Raw genomic sequence first — 21,117 nt, 5'->3', positions numbered from 1 at the left:
GGTTGCGGGGGGTGCGCCCCTTCTCCCCTGGGGACGGAAGAGGGGCTGGAGGGGACCCTCTGCCCCGACGCTGGTGCCGTCCTCCCCAAAACCCGCGGAGCTGCCGCGCAGTCCCCGCGGGTGTTCCGCGCACATCTCCTGGCTCTTCTCCTCCCGGCGGTGGGTCTCCTCTCGGCAGGGCCGAGGGGCTGCTTCTCAGATTGCAAGCCGCCCCATAAGTAGCTTTAAAAAATAAAGATTTATATATATATACACGTAGCTTTAAATATATATTTAACATTTTATGTATTATGCATATTTATAGATAGATAAGATCTATTTTATTTCCCTCTTCGGAGAAAATAGCAAATCAATGCCACCCTTTCTCCCAAGCATGTTTCCCTTCTAGTAAAGGAGGCTCCACCTCTGCTAGGGATTGATTCGCCCAGCAGTTTTTAGGATAATTTATGGAGCAACCTGATGAGCCTATTGGGCGAGTTGCTCGGTCCTTGTAGAGTGGGCTCCTACCTGTTTGGGTGTTTTATATCCCCCCCCTACTCCCCCTTTCCTCCCCCTCCCCTTTCTTTCCCTTCCCCTCCCTCTGCCTGCCGTGTGCCGGAGGGGGGGGGACGGTGGGATTGGCAGGGTCGCTATTCCCCAGCCTCTCCGGAGAAAACTCGGGGAAGGGACAGAGCCTTCACGCCCATGGATGCCTGGGGGGGACCCGCACCCCGCTGGAGCCGCCGCCACCGCGGGGCCCGGCTTCTGCTGCTGCTGCTCACCGTGCGGCTGGGGAGCGGGTGAGTACGGCGGGGACCCCCGCACCGGTACCGGTACCTCGCCCTCCCGGCTCCCTGAGCATCGTTCCCCGGGCTGAGCTCCGGCGGGGCTTGGGGAAGGGGGGAAGGAAGGGAAAAGGGGGCGTGCTACGCGCTGCGAAACTTAAAAAAAAAAAAAAAAAAAAAAAGATAAAAAGAAAGATAAAAAAAAATAAAGGTCCCGGTGCTGCGGCGGCGGGTCGGGCGGGCGGCTGCGGGGGAAGCTGGTGCCGGCGAAGTAAAACTTCTGCCGCATCCCACTTGTTCGCTGAGCGAGTTGGTGAGTCCGGGCTCAGCTCGGTGCTGGGGAAAGCCTGTGTCCCCCCCCTCCAACAACTCCCGCCCCCCCGGAGGGGAACGGCAGGGCCGGGGGGGGGCGGCCCGGGGCAGCCGGTGGGACGGGCAGCCCCGCGGGCCGAGGAGGGGCGGCGGTGCGGGGCCTCCCGCAGCTCCCCGCAGCGCCCGCCGCCCTCCCTGGCCGGCCCCGGTGTCTCGGCGGCGGCTGGGGGGAGAGAGGAGGCAGCGGCGCCGCTGGAGGATGCTCGGGAAGAGGCTGGTCCAGCCGTCGGTGGTAACGCTGGGGGCACAGCTGGTGGGGCTGGCACTGTGTCACCGTGCTGTCCCCGCAGCGGGACATCCTCCTCCGCAGCCCTGGGGAGCGGGGCTGGGCCAGGGCCCGGGGTGGTCCCGGGGCAACCGGCCGCTGGAGTCCCAGAAGTTGGAAACGTGCGTTTTTTTGGGAGGGAGTTGCAAAATTGGTCTGAAGGGCTCTGGAGAAACAACAGTTTGGTACCGCTGTGTAATTGCGTTAACACCCGTAACAACGGAAAGCAATCTGGTCGTCCAACTCCATTAATAATTCAGAGCTAATCTGAATCATTCCACAGGTTACACTCCTAAAAATCACAAGACGGTGTTGAAAGGGTGTTTGAGTGTTGCCCAGTGTGTCTTTCTTTTTGTTGATAGACCAAATTATCATTCTAAGAGGGTACAACAAAATGTGTAGTATAAAGTCTGGCAAAAAGAAAAGAAAAAGCTATTAACGTTTTTTTGTAAGTTTGTCAGACTCTGGACCCCTTCCCCATAGTGAATGGTGATTTATCAATCTGTGTGAAGTGTGTTGATCTCAGCTCATCTCTCATCTTCAGAAGGCTGCTGTTATCCTAGTTAGAAACGCCACTGATTATACTTTTCTTATTCTGTGTCTTTTAAAACCTTGGCATATTATGGAAATATTTTTCAAAAGCATTGATGGAAATTATACCAGTGCAGCTGTGCATCTTCAGAATGTTTCTTAATGAACATATTGTACCTCAGGTATGAAGGAAATTATCAAGTGGTTTGAGAGAAAAGAATATGCATGCTAATTTATCAGTTCAAAGACTTAGTTACAAAGGAGGAAGACTAGCTAAAAAAAAAGTTATAATTTTTTTTTGTTTGTCAAAGTGTGGTTGTGATTACAGGACTAGGTGTAGATTATTATGTATACATCTCATGAAGAGTAGCTTTTATAAATAAGTTGATATGGAGTCTTCAGTGAGATGAAGAGGTAACTTACATGCATTATTTTATTTTGTGTTCCAGAACATCTCAGATGAAATGGAACCTTGCCTTTCATTCACAGGCTACATGGGAAAAGGATGGTTGAGAGGGTTTTCTTTTTTTTTTTTTTTTTCTTCTTTTTTTTTCTTAAGAGACCACAAATGGACATGTTTTTCAGATCCTGATTTTCTGGTATGCAGTGCATTACAACTCAGGGGTGTTTGCAGAGAGCTCAGCAGCTCTAGTGCCCTTTAGCAGCCTGCCATAAAGTAGGATGGAAATACTGTTTTTCTGCTTCTTTGGATGCCTTTCTGTAGTTTAGCCCGAGCTTTTCCTTGAAGTTCAAACTAAAACACAGAAGTAATGCTTTTCTCAATAATAGACCAGGCTGCACCACTTCTGGCTGTTTTTCTAAAAACATCTTGCAGGGGCCAACCCACCTTCTCAACACATACTTTTAAAAGGTTGCAGATAGCATCACTTCTGGTATGTATGCATTTATACACAAAGTGCTTTGTGCTGAGTGAGAGTGAAGTTACTTCAGGTGTAGCAAATGGAGCTAAAGCCATTTAGCTTGAGGTAAATGGAAGGACATTAGGAGTTGAGCCCCACCCTGAGTTTATGCTTTTAACGTACTGTCCCAAAGGCTGTAGCATGACATTAGACTGTACTTTCTTTACCAAAGGGATTCACTGCAGTTGGACTGTGTCCCATAAAACAGTTGTTTTCCCCCAGTTCTACACGTGCACCACAAACAGACCAAAGCACTCCATGTAGCTTCCTGAGTCGGGGTTTTGAAGGACTCTTTCTGTCAATAGCTGACATCTCCTCTGCAGCAGAAGTTGGGCTGTGAGCCTTTCTATAAGGTATGTGCAGGAAAAGTGTAGCTACTCAGCAGTCACTGCAGTCCTAAATGTTCCGCAAAGCCATTATTCTTGTTGCACTCAAATAAATAGATAATTCATAGGAAGAGCAGAAGAGCTGACAATATAATTAATATTATTTCCTTCGTCCTAACCATACCGGTGCAGCATAACTGTAGTACTTCTTCTAATTTATACTAATTTATACTGCTTCAAATAGTATGTGCTGGTCAGCACCCCTAACAGCATATTGTAAGCTAACTTAATTTTAGTTTGGTTTTGTAACCTGATGTTCTAAAAAAATTATAGATGCTCCATTGCAATGTAAGTCTCAGCAGGTGCAAATGTCAACTAATATTTTCTTTTCCATTTCAAAGTATCTCTTAGGAAAATACTTATATAATACAGCCTATGTTTTCTTGTATAAATTCCTGGATTGGAGTTAAGCCTGTCATAACAACATGGGTTTCTTAATGCTTGATAATAGTGATTTACTGTTTCATTTGAACATCTGTGATGTTTATTCATTATTATCCTCACTCTTATGTGCTTTGTTCATGATGTGACAGTGAAGAACTTGTTATTTAGCATCCCCAGTGGTTTAAAATATCGTTTATTTTGTTGAAAGTTTATTAATATTTTCTTTTGTTTTTATAAAGTTTAATGAGACATAAATATTGAGAAATACTTGTATTCTTTGCATATAATTTTCTTGCAGTGGATTTAAAAGAAACCTTCAAACTATGGCAATCCATTCAAAAAAGGCTCTCATAGCAAATTGAGCTACATTTTCAATTAGTTTTAACTTTCTGGTTTTTTAAATATACCTGATGTTAGATAAGAGCACCCTTGCTGCCAGTTCAAGCCTTTCTGAGCTGGATAGAAAAGGTTAGAGATGAGCATTCGTTGACTTCGTTCAACTTTTTTCTCGATACATAAGCCTGGCCATAGAGTAAATTACAAGGAGTTTGAGGGATCCATGGTTTTTCTTTGAAGCTGTGGAGGAAATGTACTTACCTGGGTTGAATACAACAACCAGTTGCTCTGGCCAGCAGGCAGGACTATTTAAATGGGCTTGGCATATGCACTGTTTGAAAGTGAGTTGTCTTGGTTTGTGCTATTATATACATACTAAAAAAGGCATGTGTGTTGAACTCACAGAAGAACAGAGGTGAGCATCCCCCAAGATGGGCAAAGAGCCGTTTTTTTGCTAACATTTATGAGAGAAGAATACTAGGCCTTTTTTTAATTACCTGCATAGCCCTTCCTTGCACTGCATACTAAATTGAGCGTGTACTTAGGTAAAATAACAATATCATAACTTATTTGGTAAAGAGCAGCAGGGAGAAGTGGTAATTATAAATGACAGCATGTAGTACACTGACAGGAACCTTTCAAAGGGTGGATGACAGTGACAGTAACTTTTATTTCTTAGCAATTTCTCTGAATGGTAATAATTTGTAAGGAATAATTCAGATGCAATTGAATTAACCTGGAGATGACACGGAAGTCCTGATTTTGCAGTTTTACACATGCGAATGTTTTTAATAAGGCTGAAAATAGTGTCATGGCTTCAGTGGCCTGCTGGCCTATCTAAAAACTTGATTCTACGTATCTAAATGTAAAATGGTAAATCATGCAAAAACACTGAACTAGTACAGGTAACTGGACAGAAAGGTCATCAGGAGTTGACCAGAAGAAAACTTGCTTCAAAGAAGAGGGAAATCTTAGTGATATGGCAAAGATGGAAAGAAATAGTTTCTAAAATATGCTTTCATCAGTGGATGTTCAGGTGAGTAGGATCTGTTGTGATACATCAAGTCTGATATCAGAATAAACAAGACTGGAGGATTTACCCTGGCTTTTGCATCAGGTTTGTTGCTTCGTTATAACTGTTCTAAATCCCTGCATAAAGATTTGAGGAGGAGGAATCCAATGAAGTATTGTACAGTATTTCTAGCCTGAGGTTTCTTTGGATTCCAGCTGGTGGATCTCCTGTCTTTCTCTGCTAGCTGAAAAAAACTCTGATTTTTGTCCCAGTACCACTTGCTACAGCTGACTTAGCCGCCAGAGTCCACATCCATGTCCTCATGGGGGAATCCTGGTCTTGGTTCATACCTCTGGCATGAACCTCATACCCCATGGGTGCTGACCCATGGCTCTTCAGGAATGGAGCATGGTCTGCAGCCGGCTGCTTTTCAACAGGAAAGCTGGTCACCAAAGCTCTTCCTTGCCCTTTCTGCCTCTGCTAAGTTTTGCCTTGAGAACTCAGAGCACCTCAAATGGATCCTGAGTATTCTTAAAGTAATCAGCGTTTTGGTCAGAAAACATGCCACTGTTTTTCTTTCCAGCCTGGTATTTCATGATATGTTGCAGATTATTTGCTCAGAGAAACCTCCTTACCTCTTGGAGAAGAGAAGCTGCTGTGCAGTTACATGCCTAGGAGTTGTTGCAGGATGAATGATCTAGTCCAAAATGAAAGTTTTATACAAATATGTCACAACTGGAGATACTCTATGCAGAATGGAAATTTCCGTTGAATTGGATTTACCCACGCTACGGTCATACTAACTATTCTTAGAAGTATTTCCCTGGTATATGTAGTTTAAGAGGCAACTTGATAGCATCTTACATTTTTTCTCTCAGATAAGTAAAATGAGCTACTAACATTTCTTCAGAAAATTGTGAATTGTTTGTTTAACCATTTTGTAAAACCTTTTGATTTTTTCTTGAAGAACAGACCTAAAAAATGGGTAGCTTATATAAATATTAGCCTCATTAATGGCGGATACACACAGAATATTACTTCCCTACTACTGCTTCATATTGCTGAGATAGCCTGTCCCAGGATTAGCTCCAGTACCGCCCTGGTGTACCTCGTGTTCTTTTGCTTTCTGCCTTGATCCTCAGATCCTTTCCACGTGCCTGCATTCATCTCTGGTAAGGTGCAAATGGCTAATTCTATATTTCTAAATTTATATGCAGTTATTTTTCTTATTTTCAGGAACACAGGCAGATAGAGTGAATAGGAAAGATCTAAGGTAACATGAGATACATCCCTTTTGTATTAAATTATTTGAGGTCTTAAATAGATTGTTAGTCCTTTCATTTAATATGGTTTTCTTCTTATTTAAGGCGGTGTACCATGAGGGATGAAGTCTTATTATTATTAAATCTTATTATTATTAATGTAATATTATGGTCCAATTTATCTTTCAGAATAAAGTTCAGCTGGATGGAAGTTATTTTAGGAAAAAGTTGTAGTATTAAGTATTAATTTAGGTAGCTAACTGTCGCTATAAGGCATGAAAAAATTTTTTTCTTCATTGTCTGATGCCAGATTTGCATAGCAGAATAAATTATATAAATGCTTTTAAAAATAAAGGAGCCTCAGTGTTTTCCATGGGAGAGAAAAGTACTTGATCGCACCAGCATACAGCCAACAAATATGGCATGTGTTGTATCAGACCTGCTGCAGGTGAGCTATGGACTTGTACCTTGGGTTGTTGCTTTGTCAGTGAAGGCCATCCCGCTGCTGGCCTCCAGGTTGCATCTAGGAGGGGACCACTCTGGCGACCATCTGACAAGAGGTGGAATACTCCTGTTGTAAAAGATATGTATTACATTTATTACACAATAAATTACACACTGGAGAAAAGATAATTTTACTTGCAGAGAGAGAGCGAGAGAGCAAGCTTTTTATTGCATGTGTTGGGTATTTACATTAGCCCTCACGGAATATATTCACCTCTTTGTACAATTATTCATTAAATTCCTTGACCTTCGGATTACTCCATAATTGCCTAATGACAGTTACACTAAAATTTCAGTAGAACCCATTCATTGTGTTTCTCTTGGGGACGTGCTGTCATTGCCTGGTTATTGTAGTTGTATGACTTTTTCTATGATTTTAAGCCAGATTCACCTATATGCCACAATTATAGTGTGCAGTTCAGTGGAAGTCTCTGGTTCTGTTGCTACTTCAGTCTGTACGTGTTTCTTTGCCTCCAGTGGGAGGAGACTGATACCTGCTCACAAGTCTACCAAAATTCGGAAGTATTTCAAGTAAGCTTGTTTTTGTGAAGGGCTGTACTAGATTCCTAGTTACATGATGATTTTGCAGGAACTATGCAATGAATTGTGTAAGAACAAATGTTGACATGAATATGTTGAAGTACCAGCAGCTTAAATGATTGAAAATACTTCATAAATGAGAACTCATTTTATATATTTCTTGAGATGCTGGTGGCATTTAAAAGTAGATATCTAATGAAGTTGACTTTGGAATTTCATGAATGTTACAGTGACTGTGGGATGGCATTTAATTGGGGTAACTGCTTTTTATTGAGGTTATGGTTCTCAGCATTCATTTATGCTAGGTTTGTTTTAAGTCTAGATCCACTATGGAAAGTGTTTCTTGGATCAAGGCCCCTAACCCATCAACAGTCTTTCCGGTCACTCTCAACTTGATGACAATTAACCTTTCATCAGTCAAGTGTAGACAGGGATCTGCAGTGTCTTGAACAGGTGCTGACACGTGGCACAGGGATTTGTGTGTATCTGTCTTTGTGTGATGTTCCTACTCTGAAACTTCCAGGAGATCTGATACTGCTACGGTTAGTACACCTTACAGATAACCAGAGAGGTGACAACTTTTCATCATCATGTCCTTCCTTAGCAGTTTGGGGATATTTATCCTTTGTTTCATACCATTTGTCCCTTTTCAGTTATACCCACTTAGGCACCATAATTTCTATGGTTACCCTTTTATTCTCTGTTCTCTGAATCTTCATTTATTCCCTGCTTTTTGGTCTGGACAAACAGTGGAATATGGCTACTTACATTTTAATTATTTGGTTGCATGGTCTGGTCAAAACCCACAAAGACTTACCAATTTATATTTCTAGGTTTCATTCAAATCCATCTGAAATAAATCTCCCTGAGAATTTTAGTAGGTTTACACTTCAGTTTCAGCCAAGGCAGTACAGATTATCCTAAGGTCTACTTTATCTTCCTGATAAATTTTAGTTTATGTTGCATGCAATGGCTGGAAGGCTTTCCTTAGAAGTCATCTGTCACACAGAGGAAGATGAATATATATTTGTCTGAAAATTTTACAATTACAAAATGCATTTGATCTCTAAGATTAAAATATAGTTGCCATAAAGGCCCCTACTAATTTTTCAGCTAGTATTAGCAATGTTTGTACTAGAAGAAAGGAAGGACCTACTTACTGAAGATAATGGGTACTTTCAAGTACTTTCCTAGGCAAAGAACTGCTTTAAGATCTTGTAATAATGATTTTCTCAGAACAGAGGAAGCGGTGTACTTATACTGCAAGTGTGGGTGTTATAATCAATTAGTTACCCAGTTTTTGTCAGTCAAAACAAAACACACAACACATTCTGCAAGTTTGTAATCAGAAAGTGGAATAATGGATGTGAGGCAAGAGAAGTGTCCTGTTTCTTCACTTGTCTGAGGTGGAACAAGAACTGCTCGGAGCACCAGGAATAACGATATTAGCATAGCCTTTCCTGGAGACAATTTATTTTTTTCCACATTGAAAGATTGTTTTTGTTAAGCTCATATGTTTGTGGACAAGACTGCTATTCAGAGGGAACTGGAGGGGATGGGAGAATGGGTTGACAGGATCATGATTAAATTTATCAGGGAATGAGTGTAAAGTCCTGCACCTGGATGGAAAGCCTCCCTCAGCAGGACAGACTGGAGACTTAACTGGCTGGGGAGCAGCTCTGCCAAAAAGAACCTGGAGATCCTGGTGGACAGCATAGCAGCAAAGAGGGAGAGCAGCCTCCAGGGCACACTCAGGATGTTGAGGGAAGTGATTGTCTGTCTCACTTAACAAGTGCTCTGCACTTCTTAAACTACATCTAGATACTGCATTCAGTTTGGGGTTTAAACTGGAGGGAGCTCAGCAGAGGGCTGCCAAGCTGGTCAGGGAGGAGCACTGGCCCTGTGAGGAGAAGGCTATTCAGCCTGGAGAAGAGCTGGCTTTGGAGGGACCCAAGAGCAGACCACAGCACTTATGGAGAAGGGATTGAGAAGACAGAGATAGGCTATTCGCAGTGCTACTTGGTAAGAGGATGAGGAGCAATGGTGATGAATTGCAACAGGAAATCCCAATAAGGTATAGAGAAAAAAAATTCACTGCAAGGATAATTAAACAGTGGAACAAGCTGTCCAGTGAGGTTGCAGGATCTCTGTCCATGGAGTTTTCAAAGACCTGGCTGGACTAAGGTCTAAGCATCCTGGTCTGAATTCAGTATCAGCCCTCCTTCAAGTAGAAGGCAATGCCAAGGATCCCTCCTAAATTGCATGATTCTGTGGAAAATGATGGGAATCAGCTTAGGGGTTTTTTCCTCTTTTTTTTTTTTTTTTTTTTTTTTTTTTTTTTTTTTTTGTGGCTTGCTGTCTTACTCGTGCAAGGTTCTTGCTCTCTATTGTATAGCGTAAAAGAGAGGGGTGAAGAAACAGGTAGTTGTCTCTACCAGGTCTGCAAAACCAGGAAGAACATTTTTGTCATCACATATGAAGGTAAAGAGCTATTTTTACTAAGGTGGTCAAATCTTCTATTTGAGAAGAGATCGCTAAACTAATCAAGATGAATATGTTTGAGAATCCAGCAGCTCTGAACTGGCTCAGAGAATTACCTGTACTTGGCTAGATAGATGTGAGGAAAATTCTGAATTGATTTCTGGACTTCAATTTGATAGGACTAGAGGCAGCAGTTATACTGGTCTGAGGATATCAATACTTGGGTGAACTTTCAAGGAGAGAAGATTAACTCTGTATTATATGAGAAGACTTCTGGATAAAGAATATCTGTGATGCTATGAGTCCAGATGACTATTTTTGTGAGATGTTTAAAAGACATTTGAATTAATAACAAATTTGACCAGTGCAATTTCAAATAATATGTAATAATACCTGTTGTTCTTAATGTTAAAAATTCAGATTTCTATAAATATTCTTTGCAGTCAGGCGGTGCTCTTATTAAGTGTTCAGAGTCAACTCTGGTCATTGTTCAGTGAAGTTTTTGTTATATTAGTATCGCAGAGATGTTGAAGATCATTTTATAAGAAATGTGGTAATGCTTTTAAGTAAAGGTCTTGCTGGGACTAAAATTAATTGTACTGAAGTTATTGCATGTGGGAGAAAATGTTTCATATCTTTCAGATATGTACTTCAAAGCTGTAATGACTCAAAAGAGCTTGATCACCTGATGCTTGCAATATGTGTTAAGATATCACAAGTTTGATAGTTGAAACACTCAAATAAGTAGGCAACACTTTTCGTTACAGGGAGTGAACCGCAGAGGTACCTGCTTTTATTCTGCTAGTGCTATGATTGTTTGGTTTAACAAAGCTTTGCTTATTTAGTACTAAGTGAACTTTTGTGTATCTTGTCCTAAAAATCTAATGTGTCTTTCTGTATTAGAATTTTTGATATTTTTCCACACTTTTTCCCTGACAATTTTACTTAATTTACTTAATGTCCGGATTCATCCCTTCAGTAAAAACTCAGTAAGGAGAAAGGAAAGAGGAAACAGGGCAGAGGATATAAGCAGCCAGACAAATATGAGATTAAAGATGGTAAAGAGCACAAGAAATATGTGCATCCAGAAGAAGAATCAACCTAATGTATGTGGTAGGTATACTGGAAAAAAGATGTAGGGAATAAATGAAACATACTTCAGTGGGAGAGAGAAATACATTTTGACACACAAAAGAATATGCCAGAGTCTGGCAAGGCAGAATGAGGGGGAAATAGATTGATAAGCGCATCTGAGATGGAATGGGTGGGGGGAAGAAAAAAGAGGTTTTTGTCAAGAGATTGTCTAAACCAGTTTAGGATAGACGAAGATGAAGGAATACAACATCAGTGACTCTAAATCCCACAGGATTAAAAAGAGCAAGCAATGCTTTCTGGACACATATTTTCAGTAGCTGCATTTCTTTGCTTGCAGTTATGCTTATTTTCCCAGAAATTTTCTGTGATGAATAGAGCATATCAGTGAAGAAGCTGATGATGAAATGCAAAAGGGAGTTCATTTCTGCAGAAATGATGAGTATGAAGTCAGCCATCAAGTTTAGAAGGTAAATCTTGAGAGATGTTTAAACTGTCCAGCATTGACAGCTAGCAGTGGAAGAAAGCTTTCAAGAAAACCTTTTGAAGAAAAATGTAATTGTGTCCTATTCTAGCAGTCATGATGATGTGGTCCTGCTGCTACTGAAAAGAAGTAATATTTGTGTATGTGCAGGGTTCCAGTCCTTTTTCAGCTTCTGAAGAATACTTCAAGTCTGTCTGAGGCTCTTGTTTTATCTCGGGGAGATGCAAGGAAATATGTAAATATGTATTTTAAATTGCTGAGGTAAGAGTAATTGCTGATTCCTACTGTGTTGAAGTTGCATTTTTTGTTCTTTTTAAGAAAGTTCCTTCTGTCTCAGGCACTGCTCAAACTTACCATCCATCTGGAGTTCAGATTTTCTTCTGTACGTGGTCCTGCATGTACCACATGCCGAAGTACTTACTTTTTTAGCTTCTGAATTAGAAACATCACCAGCATTTGTAAAAATATCTGACTCTGGACTTGGGACTGTCAGTGACCATGTTTTGTTTTTCAACAGTGCTCTAGGTTTTTTTTTCATGTGTGGGATTCAGCTACATAAGATGACCTTTGAACTATTGTTGATGGGACTATAAAATATACTTTACCGCATATGGGCATACCATGTTCAGTGTTCTGGAGTAAGGTCGAGTCTGGTTAGATGTCTGACAGGTTGGAAACCTTCCCTGGAAACGTTGTCTGTCTTGACTGACTTCTTATGAGGCATTATCTAGTCAAGCACAGTGTTTTGACAATTATTGTTTACTAACAAAGTATTCTGCCATGTTTATAATTTGGGAAACATTAACATTTTGTCTAAAAGTTGAGAAAAACAGTAACTTTTTTTTTTTTTTGTACTGGAAAACACAAGTTAAATTGTATAATACCTAGAAAAGGGACTTAAATGTAATATGCTGGGAAGCACGACCAGTGAATAACAGCTGTCATAAGGCATGTTTTGTGATTTAGAGAAGTGTCACTGTGCCCTACCACTGTATTGATAAAAATTCTGATTCAACTGCTTTGGGCTACTGTTGGAGAAGATCCTCAGCTAAATGAACTAACACAACTAGTCTCATGGTTTTCATTGAAATGTATAAGGCAAAAATGAAAATGTCATGTTCCTTTCAGCTCTTGCAGTATAGAAATTATGTGAAACACTGACTTTTCTTCTTATTTGTCATTTATTTATTAATTAAATGACCATGAGAGCATTCCTTGTATGGAAGGACCACTGTATCTCCAATTAGACAGAACTACTGTGCAGTGTTGTTTAAACCTCCGGGCCACTGAGGGCTTGATTGAGGTGCTTGTGCACAGGCATGAGATGTTGGTGAAGATGACTAAGGTTCCCAGCCCAATCTCTCCTGCTTCTCCATAACTCTATAGGTTCCCTATAAATCAACCCTGCTTGGAGGACTGGGCATCCTCAGGTGTGTTGAATGAGAGCAGGAGCCTGGGAATGGACAGCTAAATTAATCCCTAGCTGTGTTTTAAATATTCCCATCTATGCTATATGTGTAGTTCTATGTGCAATACTTTGATATGTGTGATGCAAATAGCACAAGGAGCACTCTCACTGTATCCATTTTTTTCTAGTTCATTACCTAACCTGACAGATGTTAATTGCAACTTAAAGCTCATCTGATTGTTTTTTTCTCATATTTAAAGGAGAACAAAGACCTATGATATTAATGTCTGAAGATGAGCATGTTGCCTGATGTTGAAAAGACTTATTTAGTCATTAGTCACTTGTGTTCAGGGATTTATTAGTCATGGTAATGTCTCCAATTAGTTGAAGGACAGAGAGCATAATTAGGGCACTTTTTGTCTAATTACTGTTAACTGTAGACATGCAGTTTACTGTTGAGTTTATGAGGCTAGCTGAAATGTTATAACGTGTTAAGAAGTTAGGTCTCTTTCTTATTTATAAAATCATTAAAATTAAATTAATACCCACAGTAATAGATGTAAAATAGCATTGTGTCATGGAACAGAAAGGTTTTAATGTCTGATGTCATATTTTTGTTCTAAATCATTGTCTCTACAGGCATTCTGAAAAAGACCGAGTGAACTTTGTTGAACAAGATATATTTTACAGTAAATGGAGAGAGGATCAAGTATTATCTTCTCTGTATAGTGAAATAACCTTTAGATGAACTTGGAAAGGAAAAGAATTCCTCTTTAATTAAGTTTGCCTTTCTTCCTGTGGTTGTGAGAGAGAGGGGAAAGTGCTACTGTTAAAGTTAGGATGGAGTTAATTGACATTAATCTTCATGGGCTTGTTAGATTTATTTTAACTGCAAAGATGTAAAAAGGTGCTCAGCCCAAGTTAACCGTTGCTAAATATTTGAATGGTACAGCTCAATTTAACATTCCAAACCCTGGGGAAAAACCTGGACTCTGCCATGTGAGACACACAGAAACTCAGGTAAAAGGTCAACAGTTTTGAACCATCTTATTTTCCAAAGTGAATGTTTCTTTTAAAGAACATGGTATCGCAACCTGGTCTCGCAACCTTCGTTAGATCTCAGTAACACCATCTCAACTGGTCCTGCCCACTGTGTAATTCTGAAGGGATTTCTACCTTTGAAACAGAGTAGGTCAAATCTATTTAGTATGACAAAGACCAGCAATTCAAAATTGAATATGTACAGTGTCTGTTCTGTTGCCTTTGTGTGTTTATGTGCTTTTTTGGGGGGAGCCCAGCTGCTCTATGCAACTTCTCCCGAAACCTCTGGATTGAAAATTCAGGTTGGCAGATGCTGTGCTCTCTGCTTCACTGGAAGACATACAGAAGACTTTCTATATATTCTGGTCACTTCCTTTTTCCAGCCAGCATCATTCCTTCCTTATCTGAGTCCTGTGGCTGCACATCAGTGGCTACAGCTTAAGAATCAAAAGTGTAATACTGGGTGCCATCAGCACTGCAGAGATATTATAGTCTTTATTGCATGCTCAATGTCCTTGGGCGCATTTCAAAGAAGAGTTAAAAAAATGGTATTCTGGTAGCAAGATGGGTTAATCACAGCCATTCATCTCTAAAAAGGCCAGTAAGAGAGGTATAGAAAGAGTGAGAACAGCTCCTTTTGCTGTGTTGAACAGCAGTAGTCCAGTTCCTCCACATTTGGTTATCTTAATTCATGGTTTTTGTTGGTAGATTTGCTGGTTTAGCTAATGGATTAGCAAGCCTCAAGCTCTTGTTAACCTAGTGTACTGATATGGATGTCTAATGTATTTCTTTTCTAGCAGCTGGCACTTTTTTCCTGTATAATATTTTCTAGGTAAAACAGGGTAGTTCCATGTAAAGAGCAGGAAATGCGCATTTTAAGTGAAGACTCTTGTCAGATACTGAGTAAAGAAATGTTATTTCTAATATAAGTGCCTCTTTAAACAGATTTACTTATTAGTGACTGGAAAGCTGTCAGATGTTGGGATGGAATCTTTCCCTCTCCCCCTGGTATTGCATTATTAGTAGCTTTCTGTAAGCTATCAGTATCCTCATCTGTATACCTATTTGTAGTTCAGAGTTTTAAAACCAGAGGTCCTCCAATCAAGCAAGAAAGTAAGTGAAAATCTATTTTCTTTCTTGTTAATTCCAAGTTTATTTAAACATGCTATATAGGAAAAGAGAGAAGTGGAGAGCAGGTTGCTGAGAGAGCTTGTGCAGTTTCCATTCTTGGTGGTTTGCAAGATTTGGTCCAGTCCAGCCCTGAGCAGCCTGATCTGACCTCAAAGCTGGCCCTGCTTTAAGCAGGAGGCTGGACTGGAGACCTCCCACAGTCCCTTCCCACCTGACTTGTCCTATGAATCTATAAATAAAATTAGGTACTCTTCAAAATGTCAAGATATTCAAGCGACTATGAGTGGAGGGGTCATGGTTGTAAATCCTCTCGGGTTTAGATGGGTGTGGGCCTTTGGCATGACCTCTTATACTTAGCTCCTTTTGGCTAAATCTGTGCTGTTCTTAATAACAATGTGGAAAGAACATTAAAATGAGACAACATTGTGTCATCGCCACTTCAAATGATCTGCAAATAATTAGGCTGATCCTAAGAGTCAGGTACCCTGGGTCTGTACAGTGCCCTGGTGGTTTTGCTGTACTTTCTGCTGTTTGTAGGATGGAGGACAAAAACAGGAAGAAGAAAAGGTTAGTTTTAGAGTGGGCATGTCTCTTTCCTTAGAGAGCTGGTTATAAATTAAGTTTTACTCCTCATCATCTTAATGCCCCTGGGGAAAGGCTGGGATTGCCTCTGCATTATTAGCAAGCGTAAGCTAATTTATCTAATTAGATGACATAAAGTGCAAGCAGACCAAAAATATATTTAAAAAAAAAAAAAAAGGGCCGCGTATTAACAAAACATGAAAGAGATGGCAATAGGTAGCTTTGAGGGAAAAAGAGTGTACATTTACAAAACTTAGCTTCCTACTTCTTTTAGTGTTCCCATTAGTGGGATCCTGCTAATGGGAAATGTTAAATATTTAATATCTGACATTTCTATAATGTCTACGTAGTGCAGTAAAGATTAAGTATTTTACAGTGCATTTCAATTTAAAAGAATGAAAGTGCTTTTCAGACTGTTACAGGGGAAGCTGTCAGTAAACCTTGTATTTAGATTGGGTATTCCTTTCAGCTATAATAGACTCTTGCAACTCATTTGCAGCAAGCCAAGTATGAAAGTTCCAATATCTGACGGCTTTTTGTTCATCCCCTGGGAACCTATTGAGCTGTGGCAAGCTCCCTGTTGCACTTCCCAAATTAAGCAGGCATGCCAAAACCACCGAGCAGTTTCCACAGCCATAGAATCATGGAATCATTTAGGTTGGAAGGGACATTTCAGATCATCTCATCCAATCATCAACCTCACAGTGGCTAAAACCATCACTGAACCATGTCCCTCAGCACCAAGTCTACCCGTCTTTTAAATACCTCCATGGATGGTGATTCAACCACTTCCCTGGACCGTGTGTTCCAATGTTTGATAATGTCTTGATTTTCAGTGAGACTCATTAGTGTTGTCTAAGCGGTAATGGGAGGTCTTACAAATGCAGACTCTTTTGGTGCATTCCCAGAAAGGAGTAAAATAAAACCTCAGTATGCCTACTCCAGCTCTGTCCTTTCCTGACTTTTTCTGTCCTTTCCCCCTGAAGGCGTAGTGTTGTCTTCACATGGAACACGCTGGTGGTCTTCATTCCTGTAGGAAATTTACTGAAAAATTCCACCCTTAGTTTTGAGGGCAGCGTATGTCTGTGTAATTTAGAAGCCCTTAAACCCCTTTCTAGTAATATAGCAGTAACGTTTTAGGTTCGGTGTACAATACAAATTGGTACAAGGACAGTAATTTAATTCCTTTCTTTTCCTGGAATATCTGTGCTTATATTAATGTTGGAACTGATTTATATGGATTGCATACATTCTGTAATAATTGCTAGCCAATGTCCATTTGTGAAGACAACATTGTGTGACTGTCAGAGTTACTGCTATCAGTCTGATGCACTTTGCTTGACTTGAAGCCCATAGCAGTTCCCTGAAATAAACTGGATGAGTAATATAGATTGCAAACTTTAGCACTGGAGGAATACTTAAGTCCACACTCATTTGATTCAAATGGAAAGAGAACTACTTCCAGGCATTCTTTGACCTTTTGGTGATATCTGAGTGAATCTGCAGATGCAACCAAGGTATTGTGATTTTTTTGTAATGACTTAGCAATTAACTATATGTTGCTGCTTATTTAATTAAAGATAAGCAATAAATGAATGTGGAATTGTTTTTCTTTTATATTTGTTTCATCTTAGTAAAATAGGTAGCTAGCAAATGATCTTAACTGAGGGGAATGGTACAGCATTTTAACTATGCGATGTATACATGGAGTCACATAATTGATAATGACTGCAGTCTCTGTGAATGTTTAGTCATGGCACATGGATGTAATGTTTGTTTTTTTCTTAAATTTTGAATGGAGCTGAATAAGTACACAAGTCTTGTGTATTTATATCGTAGCTAGAATGGAGGCTACTGGGAAGGAGATTCTGTTAATGTTCTTGACATGAAGATGTATCTACAATCATGATTAAGCATCTCTTAGGCATATTAGTACCATGATTTGAAAATGAAATACATGCAGGGAAAAGTTTGGGAATTAAATTTTGTGTCTTAAAACAGGAAAAGCCTGACAGTAAGAGCCTACTGCTGCTTTCATGGTTTTGACTCATGGCTTGAGTTGTGCTGTATGGATGATGTGCTAATGCCTCTCTTGACATGTTTATTAGCTTACACTCTCTACTGCCATAAACCAAAGTATTGGTGTTTTAAATAAGGGCCTGCCTGTTTCTGTTGGCACCAGAAAGCATTTAGATTTTTATAAAATACTCTAGTGTTCAAAATCTTAGCATTCTTCTTGACCTCTTGTGTATTTAGTTTCACTGTTTGTTGTTTTTTTTTCCTAACCTTGCTTTTTTCATTCACTCACCATAGAGCAGACAAAACAGATGATGAGGATGATGAAGATCTAACTGTGAATAAAACATGGGTCCTTGCACCAAAGATTCATGGTGGGGATGTAACTCACATACTGGACTCCTTACTTCAAGGATACGACAATAAGCTTCGGCCAGATATTGGGGGTAAGCCCAAGAAATAATTCAGTAAATAGAAGATGTGAACCAGAGAGGGCTTGCATTTTGTTAATGATGGCAAAAATCCTCTTAATGCAATTTTTAAAACTTAATATAGCAAGCTAAATATAGCAATAGAATGCAATGGTTTTCTGGAATTGGTAAAAAATAATGTCCTATGCAAGAGTAGACTTTATGTTCTATTAACAGTCTCTTTTTCTTATGTAAATTATTGCATTCTGGGGACAGTGGGCAATCTATAATAAATTTTTAAAAGGCAATTACAGTTTGCATAGTTTAACTATGATCTTCTGACAGATATAAACCAGCCATGGCTATTTAAGAATTTGATCTTGAGTTTGTAGGAGTTTATTAAAGAATTATTCCTGGATACTTTTACTTTAGAAAATGCATTGTAAGTGTGTATTTTGAGCAAATTTAACTCAACACAGTTCTCTTCTTCCCTTAGGTCAGATTTTTAAAAACAATCTAAAAATAAAACTTGGGCTATATCTTTTCTAAAGGAGGGAAGAGTGCATTGCTGTAGATGAAACTGTGCAGCCAGTAGGAAGGCAATTTTGTCTTTCAATAGCCAAAGCATCAATTTGCATATAGCTATTAAGTGTAAATATTTGGAAGAATCTTGTGTTGAAAACATGGAGTACATGAACCCTTGCCAGTTCTTATCTACCATATGTATGCTGGATGAAACTAAGAAAAATAATTTATTTTCTCTGAGTTTGTTCCCTGAACTGTGAAGTGAGAGGTGGAGGACATAATTATTTGTTAAATACTTGGCGTTCCCCATCAAAAGAATGCCATGTAAGACATAAGCTGCTTATACAATAAACAATACAACAATCTAGATTTGTTTTATATGTGTAGGAGAACAGAAAGATGCAGTCTCAAACTAAGTATTTTCTTTTGAAAGCTTCTGACAAATTTTCTTCCCCAGATTTCTTAGTTCTGTTTTATTGTTGACTGTTATCCTGAAGAAGTTGAATGGCAATTTTTCTCTCACTGTCTTAATATAAACACATGTGAATTTCATGAAGTTTCTTGTAAGTCTTTGCCTTCACATTCATTTAATTGAATTACTGCAAACATTTAGACAACAAGAAAGGTCTTCCAGCATGTTTTTCCTTATATTCTCCCTGTGTGACAGATGTATAGCACCACTATTTTTTTTCCCCTGACTGCTTGATTCAACAGACCGCAAAGGGATTATGAGGGAATAAACTGTCTCCACTAGGATTTCTTCTAACGTTTAGCTGGTAGGTGGGGATGAAAGAAGAGAGAATTCTGTTTCTCTTCTCTCCCCCTAAAACTTAGAAATAAATGGAGAGAAAACAGAGAGGAATAGGAGTTTATTCTGACATGTCAAACGGATTTAGATGGACACGGAAGAATTTTGGTGTAATCCTTACCTTCACATTTCTGTTTATGTACTGAGTTTTGACAGGGCAAGAAATGTGTCTTTTTTTGAGTAACTCGGCATACAGCCTTTTGGATTCCAAATATTGGTTCCTGAATGAAGACACTTGGTTCTAGCTTCTCTTGCACAAATGCTCCCTTTCTTCTTCTTCTTCTTCACTCTCTTGTTGCAATACTTCTGTACCAATCTGACCTTTGTTATCTGGGACCTGCCTACATCCAATATTATAAAACATAAGGTTCACGAATAATCATCCAGAGTGATAAGAAGAGGAGACATTTGGGAGTATTCACTTTGATGCCAGGAGAGCAAATGTTACGACTGACTCTCTTCGGGATGGTGGGGAAGTTGCAGACTTCTGCCACAAGGCAGAAATTTTGAACAACATAAGATGAAATTTCCAGCTTTGAGTGAAGGCACTGCACTCTGTCCACCTACTTGGGAACTGCAGCAGATATGAAAAACAAAATCAGACTATTTGCATTCATTTTAGTCTGCTTCAATTATGTGGATAAAATCTGGTGTTAGATTCCACATCTTCAGAGTCTATGTCAGTACTTGTACAACAAGGTTATTTAACTGGAATCCTAATTATTTTTCAGAGCAATAATATCGCACAGAACATTTTTACTATTGAATTGCAAAGCTCAGTTACAATAGCAATATTTTTTGTTTTGAACCTGGACTTTTTGGGTTTGAATACCAGAGCAGAATTTTGTTTTCTTCCTGATGTTGACACATAATTTCAGCTTCCCAGAGTGAGATAAGGGGGTTCATTGTTGAACATACAGTTAGTTGAGGGAGATCGTAGAGGAGAGCCAAATGAAAATTGTAACCTCAGAGGCAATACTGACATTTAATAGGAGAATTCCACACTGTTGTTTTCTATTTGTCTCATTCAAATATCCCCAAGTTGTAGTAACTTCTTAATTGTTACCCTTTGCTATGTTTATTAATCTTACTAGTCCTTAACTCAATTTATGTAACATATTTTGAGGTGTTTGGAGCATAAAGGAGCATAAAGTATTAAAGTGCCTTCTGCTCAGTATGAAGTAATAGTACTTACCAGATGAAGTCTCTTATCTGTAGATCTTATCTGTATAAAATCCTTTTACGGATACAACCTTGCAGTGTTGATATATTAATAAAGCAGTATTATTCTCACTGTAACATTACCTTTTAGTTACCCGATTTTATCACCACACTGTTTTAGCATCAGTCCTGAATCAAACTAGCTCCATTTTTCAACATTCCTTTTTAAAAGACAGAATTCAGGCTGCACACTGTTCCACCTCTCACACCTTAGGGACATCTACATATTAATATTAGTCTATCAATTTACAGCACATTTTTTTCCAGATGTGTCTCATGTCCAATATTGGGTATTATGTGGATGAAACAAAACTGATCAATCTGAAAGTTTAATTAAAAATAGGGAATATTCATCACATATCTACAACTCTAATGGAGTGTTTTCAGTTGACAGTTTGAGGAAAGTCATTGATAGAAATTTTAAGAAGAGTGAGGATGGTTGCTCATAGACATAGAGAAATTGAATACCTAGAGAAATTTGGCTAGTTGTAATTGCTCTATCAGCAGGGCATGGGTAAGTAGTTGCAACTCAGTGCACTAATGTGAAAGCATCACAGACTCAGGGATATAAAGAATGCACGAACAAAAAGTGGACTTTCAAGAGAGTAACAGAAGCACTAATTCTGAAAAGATAAAGATATT

General features: G+C 39.4%; 1 protein-coding gene across 1 annotated transcript in view; it reads left to right on the top strand.

The window, feature by feature from the left end:
* Nucleotides 1-613: 613 nt before the first annotated feature.
* Nucleotides 614-21,117, top strand: part of GABRG1 (gamma-aminobutyric acid (GABA) A receptor, gamma 1) — a 55,578-nt gene continuing 35,074 nt past the window's right edge. Inside the window, exons 1-2 of the mRNA XM_014962312.1 lie at nt 614-779; nt 17,809-17,957. Coding sequence (XP_014817798.1) covers nt 685-779; nt 17,809-17,957 — 244 coding nt within the window. The 5' untranslated portion in view covers nt 614-684. The remainder of the gene's footprint in view (nt 780-17,808; nt 17,958-21,117) is intronic.

The sequence above is a fragment of the Calidris pugnax genome, unplaced genomic scaffold (genome assembly GCF_001431845.1).
Source record: "Calidris pugnax isolate Ruff unplaced genomic scaffold, ASM143184v1 scaffold806, whole genome shotgun sequence".
Classification (NCBI taxonomy): Eukaryota; Metazoa; Chordata; class Aves; order Charadriiformes; family Scolopacidae; genus Calidris; species Calidris pugnax.
The sequence above is the reverse complement of the archived record's forward strand: the minus strand, read 5'-3'. Positions and strand labels throughout refer to the sequence as shown.